The sequence below is a fragment of the Gymnoscopelus microlampas genome (assembly GCF_963454915.1).
Source record: "Gymnoscopelus microlampas genome assembly, chromosome: 3".
Lineage (NCBI taxonomy): Eukaryota > Metazoa > Chordata > Actinopteri > Myctophiformes > Myctophidae > Gymnoscopelus > Gymnoscopelus microlampas.
In genome coordinates, this window is record NC_139940.1 from 29,318,953 (window position 1) to 29,338,847 (window position 19,895).

The 19,895-nt window shown below is 41.5% G+C and overlaps 2 protein-coding genes across 3 annotated transcripts in view; one reads left to right on the plus strand and one right to left on the minus strand.

The window, feature by feature from the left end:
• Positions 1-3,567: 3,567 nt before the first annotated feature.
• Positions 3,568-10,717, minus strand: LOC311042280 (E3 ubiquitin-protein ligase TRIM21-like). 2 transcript variants are annotated; one of them, XM_084052921.1, is made up of 2 exons: positions 10,607-10,717; positions 3,568-6,719 (listed from the first exon to the last, which is right to left on the minus strand). In XM_084052921.1, exon 2 carries the CDS (start codon positions 6,715-6,717, stop codon positions 4,876-4,878), a length of 1,842 nt encoding a protein of 613 aa, XP_083909047.1. In that variant the 5' UTR covers positions 6,718-6,719; positions 10,607-10,717; the 3' UTR covers positions 3,568-4,875. The 2 variants fall into 2 exon arrangements, with proteins under 2 accessions (XP_083909047.1, XP_083909048.1); XM_084052922.1 differs by lacking the exon at positions 10,607-10,717 and adding an exon at positions 8,756-8,845.
• A 5,141-nt stretch (positions 10,718-15,858) lies between these two features.
• The window catches only part of sntb1 (syntrophin, basic 1), a 49,343-nt gene continuing 45,306 nt past the window's right edge, over positions 15,859-19,895 (plus strand). Inside the window, exon 1 of the mRNA XM_084053024.1 lies at positions 15,859-16,958. Within this exon, the coding sequence (XP_083909150.1) occupies positions 16,385-16,958 (574 nt within the window). The 5' untranslated portion in view covers positions 15,859-16,384. The remainder of the gene's footprint in view (positions 16,959-19,895) is intronic.

Consider the following 19,895-nt stretch of genomic DNA (forward strand, 5'->3'; position numbering starts at 1 on the left):
CTCATTCTCCTGGCTGCTATCTTCTCAATCACCTTCAGTAGCCCTCCATACAGACGTTTGTTGGCAACATGCTCATCCTGGTTGATGTTTAGTGCTCTATGGTATGCTCTATCTATGTTATGTGCTGCACATAGAATTCTGGTGTCGCACCAACACCAATCCAGGGACTTCTATATAGGCATCACATTGCTGAGAAGTTGAACTTCATATGGTGGGGGGGAGGTTGGACATATACGCATTCTGTCCATGCCATTCTAAACCCTCCATGCAAGTGATTTCCTCATTTTAAGGTCTTACGTTGAGTTGAGAACAAAGCAGGGCTTGCAACTCACTTTGTTGAATGCGCCAAAGGTTTATTTGTGACAAACAGCAGATACGGCGTTTCGACCCTTTTGGTCTTTTTCAAGTCACACTTGAAAAATACCGAAATGGTCAAAAATGGTGTAGGACCCAAGCGCAGAACAGAGGCAGAGGATGAGGCAGAGCAGATCAAATACAAGGGGTTTATTAACTAAAGGAACCAGGAACAAATAAAGGAACACGAGGAGACTAGGAATACAGCTAGGGGCAAAGATACAACAACAGGAAATACTAAGGAGGCAAGAACTAACACTGTGACGAATCACAAATGAACTATAAACAGGAAACACAAGGGCATATATATAGACAAGGACTAACAAGACACAGGTGAACACAAATGACAATCAACACTGGGATGGGACTAAGAGGACACAGGTGGAAACACTGGTAAATCACAGGACTGGTTAGACAAGACAGGGACAAATAACTAATGAAAACAGGAAACACTAGGAACAATACTACAAAATAAGATACAGAACACCAAGGCAACAAACTACACACAACTAGAAGAACACAGGAATGCATAAGTAAAAGTCCAAAACTAATAAACACAGACAAAGTCCAAGGGCTGAGGAGCGGGCTGTGACACAGTCACTGAACATGATTCATTACCAGCACAGTTGGTTTACATTGGATTATATTGGATTGGACATATATTCAACCACAGACCTAGGGGCCGTCAACAATGTATTCTGCCATATGTGTTCATAGAAATTAGTATGTAGTAATGACTATTCTAAACGAAATGAGATAGTGACCCTAAATACATCAATAAATAAATAATCTACATTGTGCAGGAGAACGTACAGTATGTGTGCACATCCTTCAGATTTTTTGTAAAATATCTCCATAGCTCCAATATCAAGTTGCCAATGATGGTTTAATTTCCTACACATTAACGCCAAATAGTGTGAAATATGTGTATCTTATATTCAATCATTTCTCTTTACCACATGAGGGATCTCATCTTAAACAACCTCAGTGCTTAATGAGTCTCCCAGTTTAGTAGACCTCGTATTGTGAATTTGTAGTTCCATGTACTGATGTTCTCATGTCTTACTAAATAAAGTACATCAATCAATCAATCAATCAAACAAAACCTTAGCGTCTTCTAGAGCAAAACTTCAGCGAAAATAGCCAATCTACAAGCTCACAACCTGATGCATTATGAGCTTGTAGATCGGCTATATACTGCAAAGAGATGTGGTTTATACGGGGAAAAGGTGCGAACCAAGTATAAAGCCCTGGCGAGACCCCGGTCAACTAACTGTGTAGTAGGGTTTAATAGGTTAGTGAGAGATTGGTCTGTTGAGCTGCTGTGCTTTGGTTTCCACTAGATGGTAGCAGAGTCTTTTTTTTATGACAGGTTAGTATGCAATAATGTATCAGACAGTCAGCAGATAAGATCTTCTACTTCAGTGGTTCGTGAGGTCAGGGGACCCCCAGGGGTCCTTGACAGGGTTCCAGAGGGTCCACAGTAAAATGGGGAACAATGTAACCACTTTAACCATATTTTATACTTCAGATGTTCGAATATAGCCAGCGCATCGCAATGCGACACATTGTGAGTTTTGATATTGGCTATTATTGGAAAAAAATGTATATTCACAAATTACGAAAGCTTGTAGAGTAGCTATTTTTGGAGAAAATACATCTCTAATACATTGCTTTAAAAAACAGTGGAACATAGTTTGCAGTAAAATACATAGCCATCAATAGGGGTCCTTGACATGAAAATGTTTGAGAACCTCTGCTCTACTTTATCACTTTGTTGGGAGCTGATGTTCTTTATTCCGAGGAGTTTACGGGTTTAATAAGAGGATTCATACAAGGATATTTGGTGCTGCCACACTGACAACCCAACAAAACACTGTTAAAACATAATAGGCCTATTTCAGTTTATTGGACAAAAGCACCTTCAAGCACCTTTCTGGCCTGTTAATTTCAGCTTTAAAATAAAGCACATGGCCTTTTACATTTTGTTTTTAGCCTAGTAGCCTAGTCTACACATCAGATTAACCACAACTGAAACACGCGTGCGCGCACACGCACACACACACGCGCACACGCACACGCACGCACGCACGCACACGCACGGCACACACACACACACACACACACACACACACACACACACACACACAGCTAATGCTAAGCAAGCAGCTAACTATATTTAGCCCTCTTACCTGAATAATCCACTGATTTGGAAAGAAAACGACCAACGTTTCGTTGTGAAGGAATTAACTTCTTGCAACTGTCACTGATGTTATAGTTTGAACTCCCTGACAACATGAACAACTCTACTGTACTTCCATGTTGTGTAACGTTACATTATACGTTGTTTATTTCACCGTTTCTATAACAAATATAAAATAGTTTGTATCGAACACCTCTGTGCCGGGTGTGTCTTCTTAAAGGGTCTTCTTCTTCTTTGTGGAGTTGTATGGCGGTTGGCATCCTTGCATTACCGCTCCAATTTAAAGACTCTGTGGCTTAGCTGCTGTTGCTAGGCAGAATCCACCTGAATTCATGGAGTATCTGACAATAACACCATCTATCTATCTTTCTGTCTGTAATAACATATATTTACTCAAGTACTGTACAAAACCCATGCAAGAAGCTACAGCCAGTGGTGGAAAGTAATAAGGACATGTACTTAAGTACTGTAGGCTATACTTACGTACAATGTTGAGGTACTTTTACTTTACTGGAGTATTTCCAATTTAAAAAGAATGCTTTTATTTCTACTCCACTACATGTCAGAGGAAAATGTTGTACTTTTTACTCCACTACAATTATGTGAAAACTTGGTTATTTTGTAGATTTGTAGGCTACTATTATTACAAAACATACATTAACCACTTCAGCCCTATATATGCTTAAGCTATTTGAAAATAGCAGATCTACAAGCTCACAGAGCTTGTAGAGCTTGTATGCCATGCCATCGGCAATAAATAAGAACTGTTAAAGAGTTTATCCATCTAGTCCTGGTCCTACTACTTTAACTGGTATTCCAATGTCCCAAGTGCTATTCCACTAACCAGCTAACAGCCTACGATTACAACACTGCCAGTGTCTTGCAAGTTTAATTCAACATAAATGGTAATACTACTTACCAATGACGAGACAAAAAAATAGTGGAACCATACAAATGTAATAAAGCTTACATTCTTTATTATTTTAAGACATAATGTTGTTGTACCTCCAACAATGCACATTCAAAAATGAGTGTCAGTCAGTATAAAGTTCCAACAAAATTAAAATAAGCCTATTGTAAATCCCGGGATTTGACCCACCCCGGGTCTCCTGCATGAGGAACACTACAGCCAGACATCTCAAGAGGGGGGGGGGAATAATTAAGCGTTTTTAAACTAGGCTAATTGAAATGGCAAAAGTCATATAGGCCAATACGCTTTTTATTTGTTTTCAAATAGGAAATATAAAAACTTTTTTGTTGAACTGTGTTTCACGGGTAAGAGTAAAAGTCTAAAACCAAAGACGTACAGTCAATCAAAAGTGAATGTCTGTCAACAATGACCATATGAATGAATATACTGTATGTACAGATTATCATCAGTCAACATATGAAGGAATATGTCTATCACAATGCGATATATATGAATGAGTAATATGTCTATCAACAATGAATATATGAATGATTATATGTCTGTCAACAATGATTATATGAATGAATATATCTACAGTCTATCACCAATAATATATTAATGAGTATACCGTATGTCTATCAACAATGAATTTATGCATATTACAGTCTATAACCAATGAATCCTGTAGTATGAGTATATCTCAACAATGAATCTATGAAATGAGTATGACTATCAACAATGACTATATTAATGAACTCTCAGGCGTGGGTGCACACAGCCAGAAATAAGTCTGGCAGTGAAAGAGTTAATATACTGTATGTACTGTACAGTCTATCACCAAAGAATATATGAAGTTCAACAATGAGTGTGAACGTGTACATGCACGGTTTATCAACAGTCTATCTACATAGAATAGAAAATAATTAATAAATTAGTTCTGAGTCTTATATTCATATATATACAAGCATTTGTCAGTGTTCGGCAATGTGCATCATCCATGTCCATGAGTGCAATGGAACACAATGGAAACAAAGCCACAAGAGGCTGTGGTTTACTGTTTTTTTAGAACAGCTATGGGCGTTGTTAGGCACGACACAAAGCGGAGCTGCACGTTTAAAGGTCAGCGGTAGGAAGGGTCAAAGTTTAATTTGGTTTAACTCTGAGCACAGCAGCAGACAGTGGAGATACATTGCTGCTCACCGCAACATCAGAGTGCAATAAGTCTGACAAGCAGCAACTGAGTCTTCATTGATGTCATTGGCACTTGCTGCCTTATATGTCCTGTGTGAAAGGCCCATTACGGGGTTCAGGTCCGCTTCTGGCGGTGCGCCTGCATCTTTGAACGTGTATTCATAGTCTGCATTATGCGCAGCGTCACGTTACTCAGACTATCCTGAACATTGAAAAGTTATAACTGTACTACCCGCCTTGACCAAGGGGGTTGGCCACAGACGTCCGGAGCTGGGCGTGAGAATGTGTTGGATAACACTGACCATGCAGATGACCATGTTCCTCGACCTTTATAGTTAATTACACACAGAGAACCAGAGTTTTTTCCATCCTCTAGAGAACCAGGGCTAAATAATGGATAGATCTTCTCTCTAAAGTTGCATCCGGTGAAAGAATAGATCACAGAACTGGCCTCCAGATCATAGAATGACACCACTCCCTCCTCATAATCTACAAACACTCCAATATACTCAGGCTTCACTTGAGAAGATGAAGGAGTCAGAGGGACATGAGGGTCATCTAAGGCTTTGTACTCATTTCCTTTCCTCAGCCGCAGAATCCAACTGCCATTTTCAGGACTGGGCGTGAGTTTCTCATCCCTGTTGATGGACTCCCTGACCACTCCTAAATCCCACTCAGTCTTCCCACTAACGAAAACCTCATAGAAGAATCTTCCCGAAGTGAAGCCCTCGTTTCCAAGGACGTAGAGTTCTTCATGAAATCTTGTTTCATTTGTCCCATTGTCATAATATCTCCACTGAATAGACCCAGTATGCACCCATTTCATATCTTTAGAAAATGTGAGCCAGGGGTTTGCCGTTTCCGGATCTAAAGTCACATCCACTCCATACTGCTGTTGAATGACCATCAACCTGACATCGTCCGGCAGGTTCTCAAGATCTTCTGCGTTGACCTCTAGTTGTTTCTTCGCAGTGTCTGCGTTTTTACATATTTTTTCATCCCATGACTTGACTTCTGCAATGATCCTCTTCATCTTTTTAGTCAGTGTCTTGTCCAGCTGAGCCATTGCCCTTCTCAATGTCCCAGAACAGAGAGGGCTGTGGACAGTGATCTCAGACCAGTTCTTTATGTGTTGAGAGGTGGAGAGAGAGAGGACGCTCTGGAGAAGATGGAAGTGGTCTTCACTGTGTGAGAGGTGATCCAGCTCAGCGCTTCTCCTGTGTAGCTCTGTGACTTCCTGCTCCAGCTCTTGGATGAAGCCTTCAGCCAGTTTCTCTGTCACTCTCTGCTTCTCCTGCATCACTTCAAGAATCTCAACATGGTGTCTTTGAATACAAGCCACCAGAGCAAAGAAGACCTGATCACTGTTAGCCATCTCTTTCTCTGTGTCTTTCTTGTGGATCTCTACTGACTGTTTTATCTCCAGAATCTTCTGAAGTCGCTGCTTGATCGTCTTGTGTATTTCTGTCTTTTTGGTCCCCAGTTGAGCTTTTCTCTCCATACACTCGTCTTCTAATGGGACCATGTCATGATGTCTGTGCTCGGTACACATGACACAAACGCATATCTGGTCAGTTCTGCAAAAGAGCTCTAAAAGCTTACCATGTCTCTTACATGTCCTGTTCTCCAGGTTCTCCTCAGGGTCAATCAGCTTGTGTCTCTTCAAGGCAGCGACTCTCTGATGAGGCTCCAGGTGTGTCTCACAGTACGAAGTCAGACACACCAGGCAGGACTTCATGGCCTTGAGCTTGGTGCCAGGGCAGACGTCACATAGCACCTCCCCTGGTTTGACTGAGGATTCACCTCCACCTATGAGCTTAGTTTCCTTGAAGTTCTCCACAAGATCCCGGAATCCTGTGTTGACTCGAAGACTTCTGGGGATCTTCTGATTACACAATGGACACAGTCTCTGCCCACCAATCGCCCAGTGCCTGCTAATACAAGCCTTGCAGAAGTTGTGTCCACATGGAGTAGAGACAGGCTCTGTGAAAACATCCAGACAGATCGAACACTGGAACTGCTCTTCTAACACAGACAGAAGACTGCTGGCTGAGGCCATATCTGCAGGAGGAGAGGAGAGGAGAGGGATATATGATAATAAGTTTGCCAAATCTGTGATTTGTGTACTCGAAAACATTTGAAGCACAACATCTTCAGACTGTGGCAATGCTTCTCAAACCCTTGGGGGTCCCCGGACCCCCCAGTTTGAGAACCACTGGACTATGTGCACTGATATACACATACACTAATGCAAATGCAGTACTAGGGATGCAAATGATCGATGAATTCATTAATTGATAATTGAGAACCTTATCGACCGATTATAACAGATTAATTGATAAGCAGCGGGGGGGGGCTTTAGGACCAAAAGGAAAATTGTTGTCCGAATGAGTGCAGAAACGAATTAACTTGGTGTGTATAACAATAACAAGCGTCAACGAGCATCAGCTGGTCACAGACACCCCCCCCCCCTGCTCTATGGAGTCTGTCTCATTTCTCTCCAAAAGCCCTTGAATATGATGGAATATGATTAAGGATTACTGTGATTATGGTAAACTCATATTTGATATCACACACACCATACCTGTAACTTTCATTAGCCCCACATAGCTATTGCTTTATCTATCTGCTTAATGTTATTTTCATATAAAGTCCATGATTATAATTATAAGTATGCAGTATCATAACTACATCTTTGATTTTTACAACAAACCAAACCGTTTGAAAATCGGATGAAAATTGAGCACACTATGGATATTTCAATAGTAGGCTACATGCACCATAAACATGATGTTATGAATCAGCGAGCTGACTGTTGCAAGATGGCCGCGGTTGAGCTACGCTTGCGACACCCCTTTGAGCCATCTAGCCTTTTTGGGCGGTGTAGCCGCCCCTATATGTGAGGTTGGGACATTGACAAATGCTGCACTGTGATTGGCCACCCATTGTACCCCCCCACCCATTGTACCCCCCCAACCCTGCACTGTGATTGGCCACCCATTGTACACCCCTTTGACCCGCTGACTCTATTCAGCACTGTGATTGGCTAGCGAGACACATTATGAAATTATGATGAAATTAATAACCTATAAATAGTACTATGCACTATAAAAAAAACACATTTTTTTAAGTGAGCTTCCATCACTGTGATGACCACTGTGATGACCACACCGCCCATTTTTGGGCGGTGTAACCGCCCCTATATGTGAGGTTTGGACATCGACATTCGCTGCACTGTGATTGGCCACCATTGTACCCCCTAACCCTGCACCGTGATTGGCCACCCATTGTACACCCCTAACCCCTACACATTCAATGAAAATCTATACTTTTCTTTAAGTGAGCTTCCAACACTGTGATGACCACTAGCTGCAATGTGATTGGCCGACTCTATTCAGGACTGTGATTGGCTAGCGAAACACATGACACATGTGCATAGCCCTATAAATAGGACTATGCAATGTTTTTTTTTTAAGTGAGTCACCCATTGTGGGTGGAAGGGGTATTAAAAGAAACACAATATTTTTTTAAGTGAGCTTCCATCACCGTGATGACCACTGTTAAATAACAACAGTGACATAGTGCTCCAATTCCACATGCTGTGATTGGCTAGTGAGACACATGATGAAATTAGTCTAAAACCACTTCGATGTGACACTAGTATATTTAACTTAGATGCTGTCCATTTCGTGAGAGCGGTAAAAAAGAACCCAAAGATCACTATGGCTGAAATGAGAAAAGGAAAAAACAATATTGAGAAGAAAATAGAAAGTCTTCCTAGAACTGGCCCTTTGAGATCAAAGGATATGTCAGAAAAGCTTAAAGACAGAATTGTGCACAGATCTGGCCAAGACAGACAATTATATATATATGCCCAGTACTGTGATTAGCTAGCAAGACGCATGATGAAATTAATAACTATAAATAGCACCACACACTTCAGAAATATAACTTTTATTTAAGTGAACTTCCATCACTATGACCACTGTGATGACCACACACCGCCCACTTCACACTGGGTGTGATTTGTTTTATATATAGGCCTATCTATGCTTTAACCTACTTTAGTACTTTAAAATACCAAAAAATATCACTACTCTAGCTCTGGTCCATAGCGTTAGAGTTCTCCTTAACGCTATGGTACTTTCCATTCTATCCCCTTGCACCGCGGTAGCGCAGCCTGTAGTAAAAATAACTAGAAAAAGTGCTCCTCGGAGCACAACTCTCCGCTGTTGGGAATGTTGTATCTGTATAAGTGTCCTATCCGTCCTGTCTGTATAAGTGTCCTATCCCTCCTGTCTGTATAAGTGTCCTATCCGTCCTGTCTATGTAAGTGTCCTATCCGTCCTGTCTGTGTAAGTGTCCTATCCGTCCTGTCTGTGTAAGTGTCCTATCCAATTGTTACAGTATCCGCCATTTCTCAACCATTTCGTGATTGTTCCTGTCTTACCTCACTCTTACCAGACTTGTGTTGGGAATGTTCTAATTCTTATGTTCTAACTGTCCTATCCATCCTGTCTGTATAAGTGTCCGATCCGTCCTGTCTGTATAAGTGAAAAATTGCCACCATCTTGAAATTTCAAATGTCTCCTATCCCTCCTGTCTGTGTAAGTGTCCTATCCCTCCTGTCTGTATAAGTGTCCTATCCGTCCTGTCTGTATACTGTAAGTGTCCTATCCGTCCTGTCTGTATACTGTAAGTGTCCTATCCGTCCTGTCTGTGTAAGTGTCATATCCCTCCTGTCTATGTAAGTGTCCTATCCGTCCTGTCTGTGTAAGTGTTCTATCCGTCCTGTCTGTATAAGTGTCCTATCCGTCCTGTCTGTATAAGTGTCCTATCCGTCCTGTCTGTGTACTGTAAGTGTCCTATCCGTCTGTGTAAGTGTCATATCCCTCCTGTCTATATAAGTGTCCTATCTGTCCTATCTGCCAATTATGTATCAGCCATGCAGCCATTTCGTGATGGTTCCTGTCTTACCTCACTTTGACAGTGGCACAGACACTGTCAAAGTGATGCCATGTATTTATACAGTATTTCACCGTATTGTCACGTGTCACGTGAGGCTTGACCAATCGGTGTGTCATATTTAGAAAGTGAAAACAATACTCTCCTGCGGAGAGTAATAAAAAATACACTTTTGCTACTCACCAAAATAAAGACGGTTTTATGGAGTTGAAAGCCTACTCTACTAAGTGGGAACACTCTGAGCCCCCACCTCACGTCTAAAATACACTTTTTGGCCAGAAAATAAAATATTTCACCGGAAGGAATCTGGTCAATAGGAAAATTCCATTGACCAGATCTGTAGAGGGCACTGTGGAGTAACCAAAAACATGTTTTAATTCCGGTGAAATATTGTATTTTCTGGCCAAAAAGTGTATTTTAGACGTGAGGTGGGGGGCTCAGAGTATTCCCACTATAAGTAGAATAGGCTTTCAACTCCATAAAATCGTCTTTGTTTTGGTGAGTACTGTAGCCAAAGTATATTTTTTATTTTTACTACAGACGAGAGTACTACCGCGGTGCGAGGGGAAAGAATATAAAGTACCATAGCGTTAACTAGAAGAACTCCTAACGCTATGAACCAGAGCTACACTTACCCTACCTTTAACATCCCTATGCAGCACCCATCACTTAATTAGTCAGTTGGTGCAAGGTAATATTATGCATGCATGTATGTATGTATGCATGCATGCATGCTAGTTAGTTAGTTAGTTAGTTAGTTAGTTAGTATTATGATGATTACCATTAAGGTAATAACACCTTAACTCCTGGGATTCTCACCATAGAGTGATTCTCACTCTACCATCTAGGCACCAGCCACTTGTGCCAGCCCTAAACTTCGGGGGAGCTGAGACATGGCTATTTCAAAACACGATGCAGTAAATCAAACATTATAAATAAAGTGAATTCATGCATATTTGGATACAAACAGAGTTTAACTTCACCTGTTTGGATATGAAAGCAGTCTCTCTTTGTGTATAATGCCTAGAAAAAAGCAAAGTCATCCAGGTTTAGTTACTCCGTTCTTAAGTTTCTGTTTAGAGAGAAATGAAAATATGGCTCTATCAACCCACTGATCCCACCCCTATTTCATAATCTAGCTGTACATTAACCCTTTGATGGCAGAGTGTCTTGGTCAAGTGCCAACTCTAGTCTCTCCTCCACTGAGGACAAACGTGATATAGAGAGGTATTTGAAGTGCATGACTGAGGGTGGATAGATTTCAATATTTACCAGATCCATCTTCTACTGTATCAGTCATCACAACAAATCAAACCACATTCATTCAACCATGGAGAAAATGAGTTACCCTACTTTACAGTATACTCTTCAACACCCCATCCAACATCTTTCCCTGCCCTAACAGAGGAATTTGTTTCCATGTCTCTAAAGTTTAAATGTATTAATAAATTATAGTTTCTAATTTTGATCAAGAAGACTAGAAAGGGTTAATTTCAACCAGGAATGAAGCAGAGAGGATAAGAGAGGGGAGGGACTAACATTGTCTGGTCGTACTGAAATGAACTCTCTCATTCTAAATCTTCGATTTGATTGTGAAAGAGGCAGCTGATGTCCACATACAGGCATGGTGACATTGAACTCTACCGTGTATACTGTAGGTGTTGTCTTGGTTTTTCATGGAAGTTCAGAACAGTTGTTTATTATGAAAGTGATGTTTCAGTACAGCACAGGGCTGGGTGGCTGGCACTGCGTAGGGTGAATTATCTGTGTAACCATTTACACCATGAAAACTGAAATGTGCAAGGAGGAAGATAGAGTTTTATACTCTCATTCCTCTGTCAACCCCATCAGATCTACAAGCCCACAACACATCACCTTGTGAGCTTGTAGAGCTGGGTGGCCAGAGCTGCGTAGGATGAATTGTCTGGGATGTTGGATGTATTTATTTATTTACAGTAGTTGAAACTCTTAAAAGAGTGAATGTGAAAAATAGATTTACATCTGTCATTGATTAAGGTCAGGTTTTAAGGTTCTATCAAACTAATAGGTTCCAAGATGGCTATGAAACTAATCAACCCTGGGAGGAAATTGACAGGCACTGAATACTCCTAAACAAATTATCCCTGGTAGCTGCAGCTGACTCAGTAATGGGAATATTACTATAATGCACAGTGTAACAATCATTTTGGTATAAATGCTAGCAAATAATATACAACAATTTATATTGAAATATAAATGAGATGTAGCCTACATGTAACTACAAAAATAAAGGAAACATAAATAATTGAGGAATAGAGTGTATTATCTTTTAGAAAGGGACAGAAAATGCACCAACAATGATAGAAAGTCCTCTCCTCCCCTCTTGTAGATATAACTTAAGCCCACAGTGTGGTGTCTGTGTTAAAAGACCAGTTCATGTGTTCCATCTGTCTGGATGTCTTCTGTAGGTCTGCATCACCAAATACTGGAACAGAAATGGCCAGCGGCATTGTACAGAATGTACAAAACCTTTTGGGGACAGACAAGAAATCTGTGTCTCTGAGACAAGCTTCCCTATACAGGAAATCTGTTAATATGAGAGCTGCCAACAGCGACAGCCAAGAAGCAGTGAAGCCAGTTGAGGTCCCCTAGCTCAGCTGTGTGACATCTGCTATGGCACCAAGCTCAAGGCCCTGAAGTCCTGCCTGGTGTGTGTCTGGCGGTCCTCGTACAGTGAGAGTGAGTATTTCTTCATTCTCGTACAGAGAATGAAGAAATACAAGAAAATTGACCAGGAGAACCTGGAGCACAGGACATATAGGAGAGGAGACCCGGTAAGCCTTTAGAGCGCTTTTGCAGGAGTGACCAGGCATGCGTGTGTGTCATGTGTACCGACCGAGCACAAGAAGACACATGGTCCAGTCAGCTACCGGCGGTCTGCCTGTATCCCAGCAGGTGGCATTATGGGCTATAAAACGTTTGTTTTGGTGCGTGTGCGTGTGCGTGTGCGTGTGCGTGTGCGAGTGCGTGTGCGTGTGCGTGTGCGTGTGCGTGTGCGTGTGCGTGTGCGTGTGCGTGTGTGTGTGTGTGTGTGTGTGTGTGTGTTTGAAGTTTATGGAAGGAAGCACTTTAAAAAGTAGGACAATATTCATTTGTTAACAGTGTACTGTAGTTTAAATGCAATTCATTATAAACGTGCATGTTAAGACTGCATTGTTTGAATGTACATTTGGAGCATAATGGAACAACAAAAAGAAAGTAGTCATAATCATGACAACTGAAATGTGCAAGTAGATACAGTTTTGTACTCTCCCCCCTCTATCTACCCCATCATATCTACAAGCCCACAACACATCATGCTGTAAGCTTGTAGATCTGCAATTTTGGCCATTTGGGGGAAAGAAAAAAAAATGTTTTAATTAAAAGCGAGTCACGGGTTCAATTCCCAAGCCTGACAGACCTTTGCTGCGTGTCACTCCCTGTCTCTCTCCCTGTTTCCTGTCGTTTCTCCACTATAAATAAAGACTTTAAAAGTTTACAATTTGCAAAAATTGGGGTTGATGTGGTTAAGCAGCCCCTAAGCCACTGCAGTTGACACATTCACTGACCAACAGTGTTACAAGAACCAGGTGTCTTGTGTGTGCAACCAGAATCCTGCAAAATATACAACATAACATAACAAAACAAAAAAAGTCATTAATCACCTTTGAATATCATCAATGTGAAGATGTTCTCTGTGTTTGTGTTTGTTTTGAAGGTCGGTAGCACAACAAAGAGTGTAGGCTACAATTTCATTTGATGGCTCATTTGCATTTAAAAGTAAAAAAGAAAATACATACCTCATTAAAAACGTCTTATTCTTAGAATATCTCTTTTGTTTCATTCTTTAAATAGACTAATCTTCCTCTTTGAGTATAGTGGTGTAATGATACTTGAGGGCATACTGCTAATGTACATTTTGAGGGATATCAGTTCCAGAGTCGATTAAGCCAATTGGTACATTATAAATGTTCAGGGAAAGTGGAAAGCAGATTGGTTGTGCGATTCCCCTTGACAATGAGTTTCAAATCCATGAAAATGTTTAACCATGTTATCTGTTATGAATGATGTCAAGCATAGAAGAGATGATCTTGATTAAATTGTAACTAATAAGCATTTTACTATCTTGTAAAATGCTATCATGTTCGATGTGCTACATACATATGTAGCACATCAAAGAGATTGTTGATATTGGTGTTGTTGCGTGCTGATCAATAACTCGGGTTCAATAACGTTATATTGGCTCTCGCTATCAGGTCTAGGCTTCTGAAGTTATGTATCATCAGCAATGCAATCTAATCTGTATACCCTTCTACTCTACGGACAAACACTAGCTTTGACATTTCTCAGACACAGATAAGCCCCCTATATCCTTAACAAACGATGTTACCATCAAATCTCAATAACTGATTTGAACGCAACGTTATGTACTGTTTCAAGTAGGATTAGTCAGATAAAAAACATTATTTACACATCTAAAATTATAAGGTTATGATGAATAATAATAATTAGTTTATCCTGAAAACTGTGAAAGTGAGGATAAACCAATGCTTGTATAGGGTAAACTCAGAGGGCACAGTTGTGTGGCACACACACACACACACACACACACACACACACACACACACACACACACACACACACACACACACACACAACACACACACACACACACACACACACACACACACACACACACACACATTGAGCAAGACACTGAACCTTGAGCAAGACACTGAACCCTTAACTGCTCCTGATGAGCAGGTTGGGGACTTGCATGGTTTCCTGCATGGGTGAGTGAGTGTAATGCACGAAGCGCTTTGGATAAAAGCGCTTTATATACACGCCCTTTACCATATACACAGAATATCTATTCTGTAATCCCATTATGTAACTTCTCATTTCAGCTATGTTCAACTACGTCTCCCAGACATTGTCTAGCAAAATAAAATAAAATCTTGTAATCACTCTTTTATGGGAAGAACAAGAGAGGTGATTCAAGGGGACATGGCAATATGGGAGTCTCGGCAATGTCCTTGATAGAGGATACTCCATAAACACAGTTTTTAATTATAGATGGAGCCTAATATACCACATTGCTGTCTTTAAATGGAACTGTTCCGCATCAAAACATTTCAAACAGATTTATTTATATGATTCTTAAAGGTCATCTACTTCATCTGTGTCATCATTCATAATATTTGGACATCACAAATTATGTCAGTGTTAGGTCAGTGTTTCTCAAGCTATATGGACCAAAGCCCAAAGTGGGACACTGGTCTGTTTCTGGTGGGTCTCCACATGGTGAGAATACAGCTGAATGTTATGAGTTTAATGTCAGTTAGTATTAGTTTATTTCATCCCATGTAACAGGATGGATAATGACAGGACTTCAGAGCCATTATAACCACTAGAACTGTAGCTTCTCTCTGCTCACCAGTAGGTGGTGTATCTACACTGTTGATGATGGGTCAGTGTATGGACCATGGGTGTATAAAGAGAGGTATATGGACACCAGTGCCTATCCATTGAATAGGCTAGAAAGTGACCCTAAGGCAGTCAAAGGCTATTATGTCCTATTTTGAATCTCCTCCCAGGCTCCCACATATCTCAGTTCAAGTTCAGAAGGTTTATTCTGCATATGGAACAACAAACAGAGATCATTAAGGCAGTGATTCTGACTCAAAGTGGGGTCCAGGGACCCCCTGGGGTCCTTGAGGGGATTCTAGGGGGTCCCCAGTTAAACTATTGATCATAGTTAGGAATTAGAAATACAATGTCTGTAATTAGTCTAACTCAAAGAGTGTAAATGAACCCTTATGTGTCCATGTGTACACTCTCTGAGTTGTAATGTAGATGACAGAGACCAAACTATGGGGGTCCTAGAAATAAAATGTGCAAAAAAGTGTGTGAGTCACTGCATTATGGGTATACAATCACCAATATAGTCCTTTATATTTCCTCAGTTAACCCCTTCCAACCAGGTCTGACTGTGCTCCTTGAAACTATGACTGGCAGGGCATGAAAAAGTTCTTTGGAATAATGGCAGAGGTGGTGAATATTGCCTCGGGAGGGGGTCTTTCCATTTCAGAGACTCCTAACAAAACGTCCCCTCTCTTGAAATGCCGCAGCTTCCCAAAAACCGGCACGGGCGCATTCCTTTACGCGCGCACACGCCCTCTCTTCGTTCATACGTGAACGTGGGTCAAAGTGAAGCTGCAAAGACAAGTCTGCATGTTTATGGCTATTAATTAATGGAGTCAATTGAGCAATGTTTGAGCACTATTAGAAAATAAGACGGGTTTTTTTAAGTAACTCATGACACGTTATTTGCGACAGACGTTTGATGAAGAACAGTGGCTGAGTGACGATGACCATCTATTCTCGTATTAAGCTCACAGTTTAAATATTTTAAGGTGGATCAAAAATTATGGGAAAGGAAGAAAAATAACATTCCCTTGTGTATAATGTTCGGAGTTGGGATTGCCTAAAAAGCGGGGAAACAAACTCCACCCAGTAGAGCGGATCGGGGGGGCTGGCGAAGCACAGCGCCGTGTTAAAACACACTGGATGGGACACTTGAGTAAGTCCTGCGGAAAACTTGTGTGTGAGAGGCACAAAGTCCAGCGTGTGTGTGCGTGTGTGTGTGAGAGAGAGAAAGAGTGGGAGTAAGAGAGAGTGTGTGTGAGATAGATATAGTTATAGTGAACATCACATGGGATTTTAAAAGAAATGCTCCAAAGATGGCGGTGGTAATAACGACTGGAGTTTCGGTTGCCACCAGGGTGCATAAAAGTGGATTTGTGGAGGTTTTGGTGCGGGAGCGATGGCACAAAGTTCTGGCCAACTTGAACGAGGAAGCGCTCACGTTGAGCTGCGAGGAGACGAATAACAACGACGAGAATATCAACTCCAACGGCGTTATTACCAATGGATCTTACAATGGCAACAATAACACGGCGGGTCACCCCGGCGATAACAACAACATCCCCACGACAAGCGCTCCAACCACGCGGACCACCGCGTTCACGGATCTACCGGAGCAAGTGGTGCCGGAGACCATCGCCAACCGAAAGCGATGCGTCAAGGTGTCCAAGCAGGAGGTCGGCGGACTGGGCATCAGCATCAAGGGAGGCAAGGAGAACAAGATGCCCATCCTGATCAGTAAGATATTCAAGGGTCTCGCCGCGGACCAGACCCAGGCTCTGTACGTCGGGGACGCCATTCTGTCGGTTAACGGCGCGAACCTGCGGGACGCGACCCACGACGAGGCAGTGCAGGCGCTGAAGCGGGCCGGTAAAGAGGTGACACTGGAAGGTAAGGAAGGGCACCGAGCTGGCCAGCGCGCGTGGACTCAGAGCCACTGTGTGTGAGTGCGTGTGTGTGTGTGTGTGTGTGTGTGTGTGTGTGTGTGTGTGTGTGTGTGTGTGTGTGTGTGTGTGTGTGTGTGCGCGCGCATGCGTGCGTGAGAGATAGACCAGTGAGTGTTTCCCAAACTTTTTAGCTCGAGACCCAAAAGAGGTCTTCTGTCCCAAAATAGTGAAAATAGTAGATCTACAAGCTTGTAGATCTGCTATTATCACGACTTATTAAAAGTCTTTTTTAAATTCATTAATGAAATTATTTGGGGAAAAATTGGATTTTATTTTTTTGCATTTGATTTATGAAAAAAATAGTTTTTTTTTCAAATCATTTTAAATAATAATAATTAAAAACAAAATATAAGAAACAAAAAAAGAAAGAGATATTTACTCGCGACCCATGTTTGGGAAACAGTGAGATAGACAGATGGAGAGAAAGAGCGTGCATTAAAGATACACATGTCTGAGGTAAGAGGGGATCAGGTTTGAGGAAGGAAAGTGCTTTTAAAGAGGTTTCGGCTGGCTCTCCATCTGGCAGAAGTTACCTCGTTACGCGCGTCATTTGCGTGCATGATGCCGTAGGCTTCTCTTCCCATCTGGGTGCATTGTCCAACTGTTCAGGTTAAATGACTCGCTAAAAGTTCATTTTATTGCGTTAAAATACATTTAGTGGGTATAAACCGTAGTCTGATATATTCATTTAAAATATTAATATTTGTTTGTAGGTAGCCTAACCATCTTTGTAAATGGAGTCATGGAAATATGTGCGTGTTGGGGGGAGGGGGGGGGGGGGTTATGATGACAAATAGTGAGATTTCTTAGGCATAAGAAAGCTTGATTCATAGTTGGGGACTGTGCAGGTGACTGACTGGCTAATTTACCAAGGAATAGCAAGGATTTCTCAGGAAATTGCTCTTATGCAATCACATAGAGGCATCCAAGATACAAGGATGGACCACAGTGGAAATAAGCATGCTTTTTTTGTTTTATCCTTTTGACATATATGTACAAATATGTGTAGTATATGCATTTTTGTTTCTCAATGAAAAAAAAATCAGTCAATCAATCAATCAATCAATCAATCAATGAATCAATCAGTCAGTCAATCGATCAATCAAGTAAACATGTTGTGTAGCCAACCTCAGCGCCCCCCCCCATCACTATCAATTTCCCAGTACTATTACAAATTCAGTTTGATACCACATTTAACATCAAAAGAAGATTTAAGATTCTTTATCGTTATAAGAATACAGTATAAGATATAACATAGTAAGAGTAAGACAAAATTACGAGGGGGAAAGGGGAAAACATTAAATGCGGGTGACCATTTGTCAAGATTTTTATACTCTTGTACACCGGGAACACTTGGATCCCACAGAATAGACAGAGTTGACAGACCATTATAATATCTGTCTCTCTGTCACACACACACACACACACACACACACACACACACACACACACACACACACACACACACACACACACACACACACACACACACACACACACGCACATGCGTGCACACATATGTGATGACCCTGCGCCCTGCCACAAGGGACACCCAGCTCCTGGCCAAGAACTCACTGAGATAAGACCCTCGCATGCGGTTATAAGAGGCAGAAGGAAATACAGAAACAGGAAAGGAGGAGGAAGGGATGAGAAGGAGGTAGAGAAATAGGGGAGGTAGAGTGAAAAGGGCCAGAGGTAAAGAGACTGGGTAGAGTGGAGAGAATAAGAGGAAGACAAAGTAAGGTGGCTTAGTTATTTCCACATTTCAGAACGAGTAGAAAAGGAACTGTTGTTTTCACGCATGAGAAGCAGTGACCATAGTGGAGGATTTAACAGAGATTATTTAGTTACATTTAAAGCAAGGAATCAGGTTTTGCATTTTCACCTATACCTCTTGCTCCTTAATTAACTCACCAACAAACACTATTGATACAGATTGTAAAATTGTCACTGGTATAAGAGTGATAATTACTCAATATTGAGTTATATTGTTTATATAGAGTTCAGTGTATACCAGTGGAGATCCATTACTGTGGCTCACTGTCAGAAACAAGACAGACAACGGTTCCCATCCTGAGTCTGTTAAATCGCACAATGGAAAGCTCCATTGTGAATTCATTTAAAAAGAGTACCAAAGTAGACTGTCTGGGCACAGGATATATTTTCTAGACTTTGTGTGTGTGTTTGTCGCATTGGTAATATAAGTTGTAAGTGGTTTTATTTAAAGTGGGTGAGTTTTGTTCCTGAGAGAAGCAGAGTTTATTTTATAGGAAGACAGAATTGTGGAGGAAACATCTGATCAAACTGTTAGCAGAGGCATTGTCGGGGGAATCGTGTCTCTCTGTGTGTGTGTGTGTGTGTGTGTGTGTGTGTGTGTGTGTGGTGTGTGTGTGTGTGTGTGTGTGTGTGTGTGTGTGTGTGTGTGTGTGTGTGTGTGTGTGTGTGTGTGTGTGTGTGTGTGTGTGTGCGTGTGTGTGTGTGTGCGTGTGTGTGCGTGTGCATGTGTGTGCGTACGCATGTGTATGCCTTGATGTGCGTAATGCCACTCGGCTATTGAAAGCACAGATAAGCCATCTTGAAATCTCATCAGAGGAAGAGGAAAATAAACTCACACCTGTCTGATGTATAAAACACATGAAGCCAGACAGGATGGATACCACAACAACAGTCTGACCTTAAGACAAACATTGAACCCCATTCCTTTAGAGCAGAGGTCTTCAACAAGGGGCCCCGGGACCCCTAGGGGGTCCTCAGAGCTACTATAGGGGGTCCGCCAAATCTGTGTGAGTTAGGATTATTCTTTTTTACATTAACCACTTGAACCCTAGAATTCCTTTTCTGAGGGGAACATAAGCCAAAAATGGCAGATCTACAAGCTCAC

Coding starts and splice junctions, on each gene's coding strand:
- LOC311042280 (XM_084052921.1), bottom strand. CDS start 6,717: ATGGCCTCAGCCAGCAGTCTTCTGTCTGTGTTAGAAGAGCAGTTCCAG.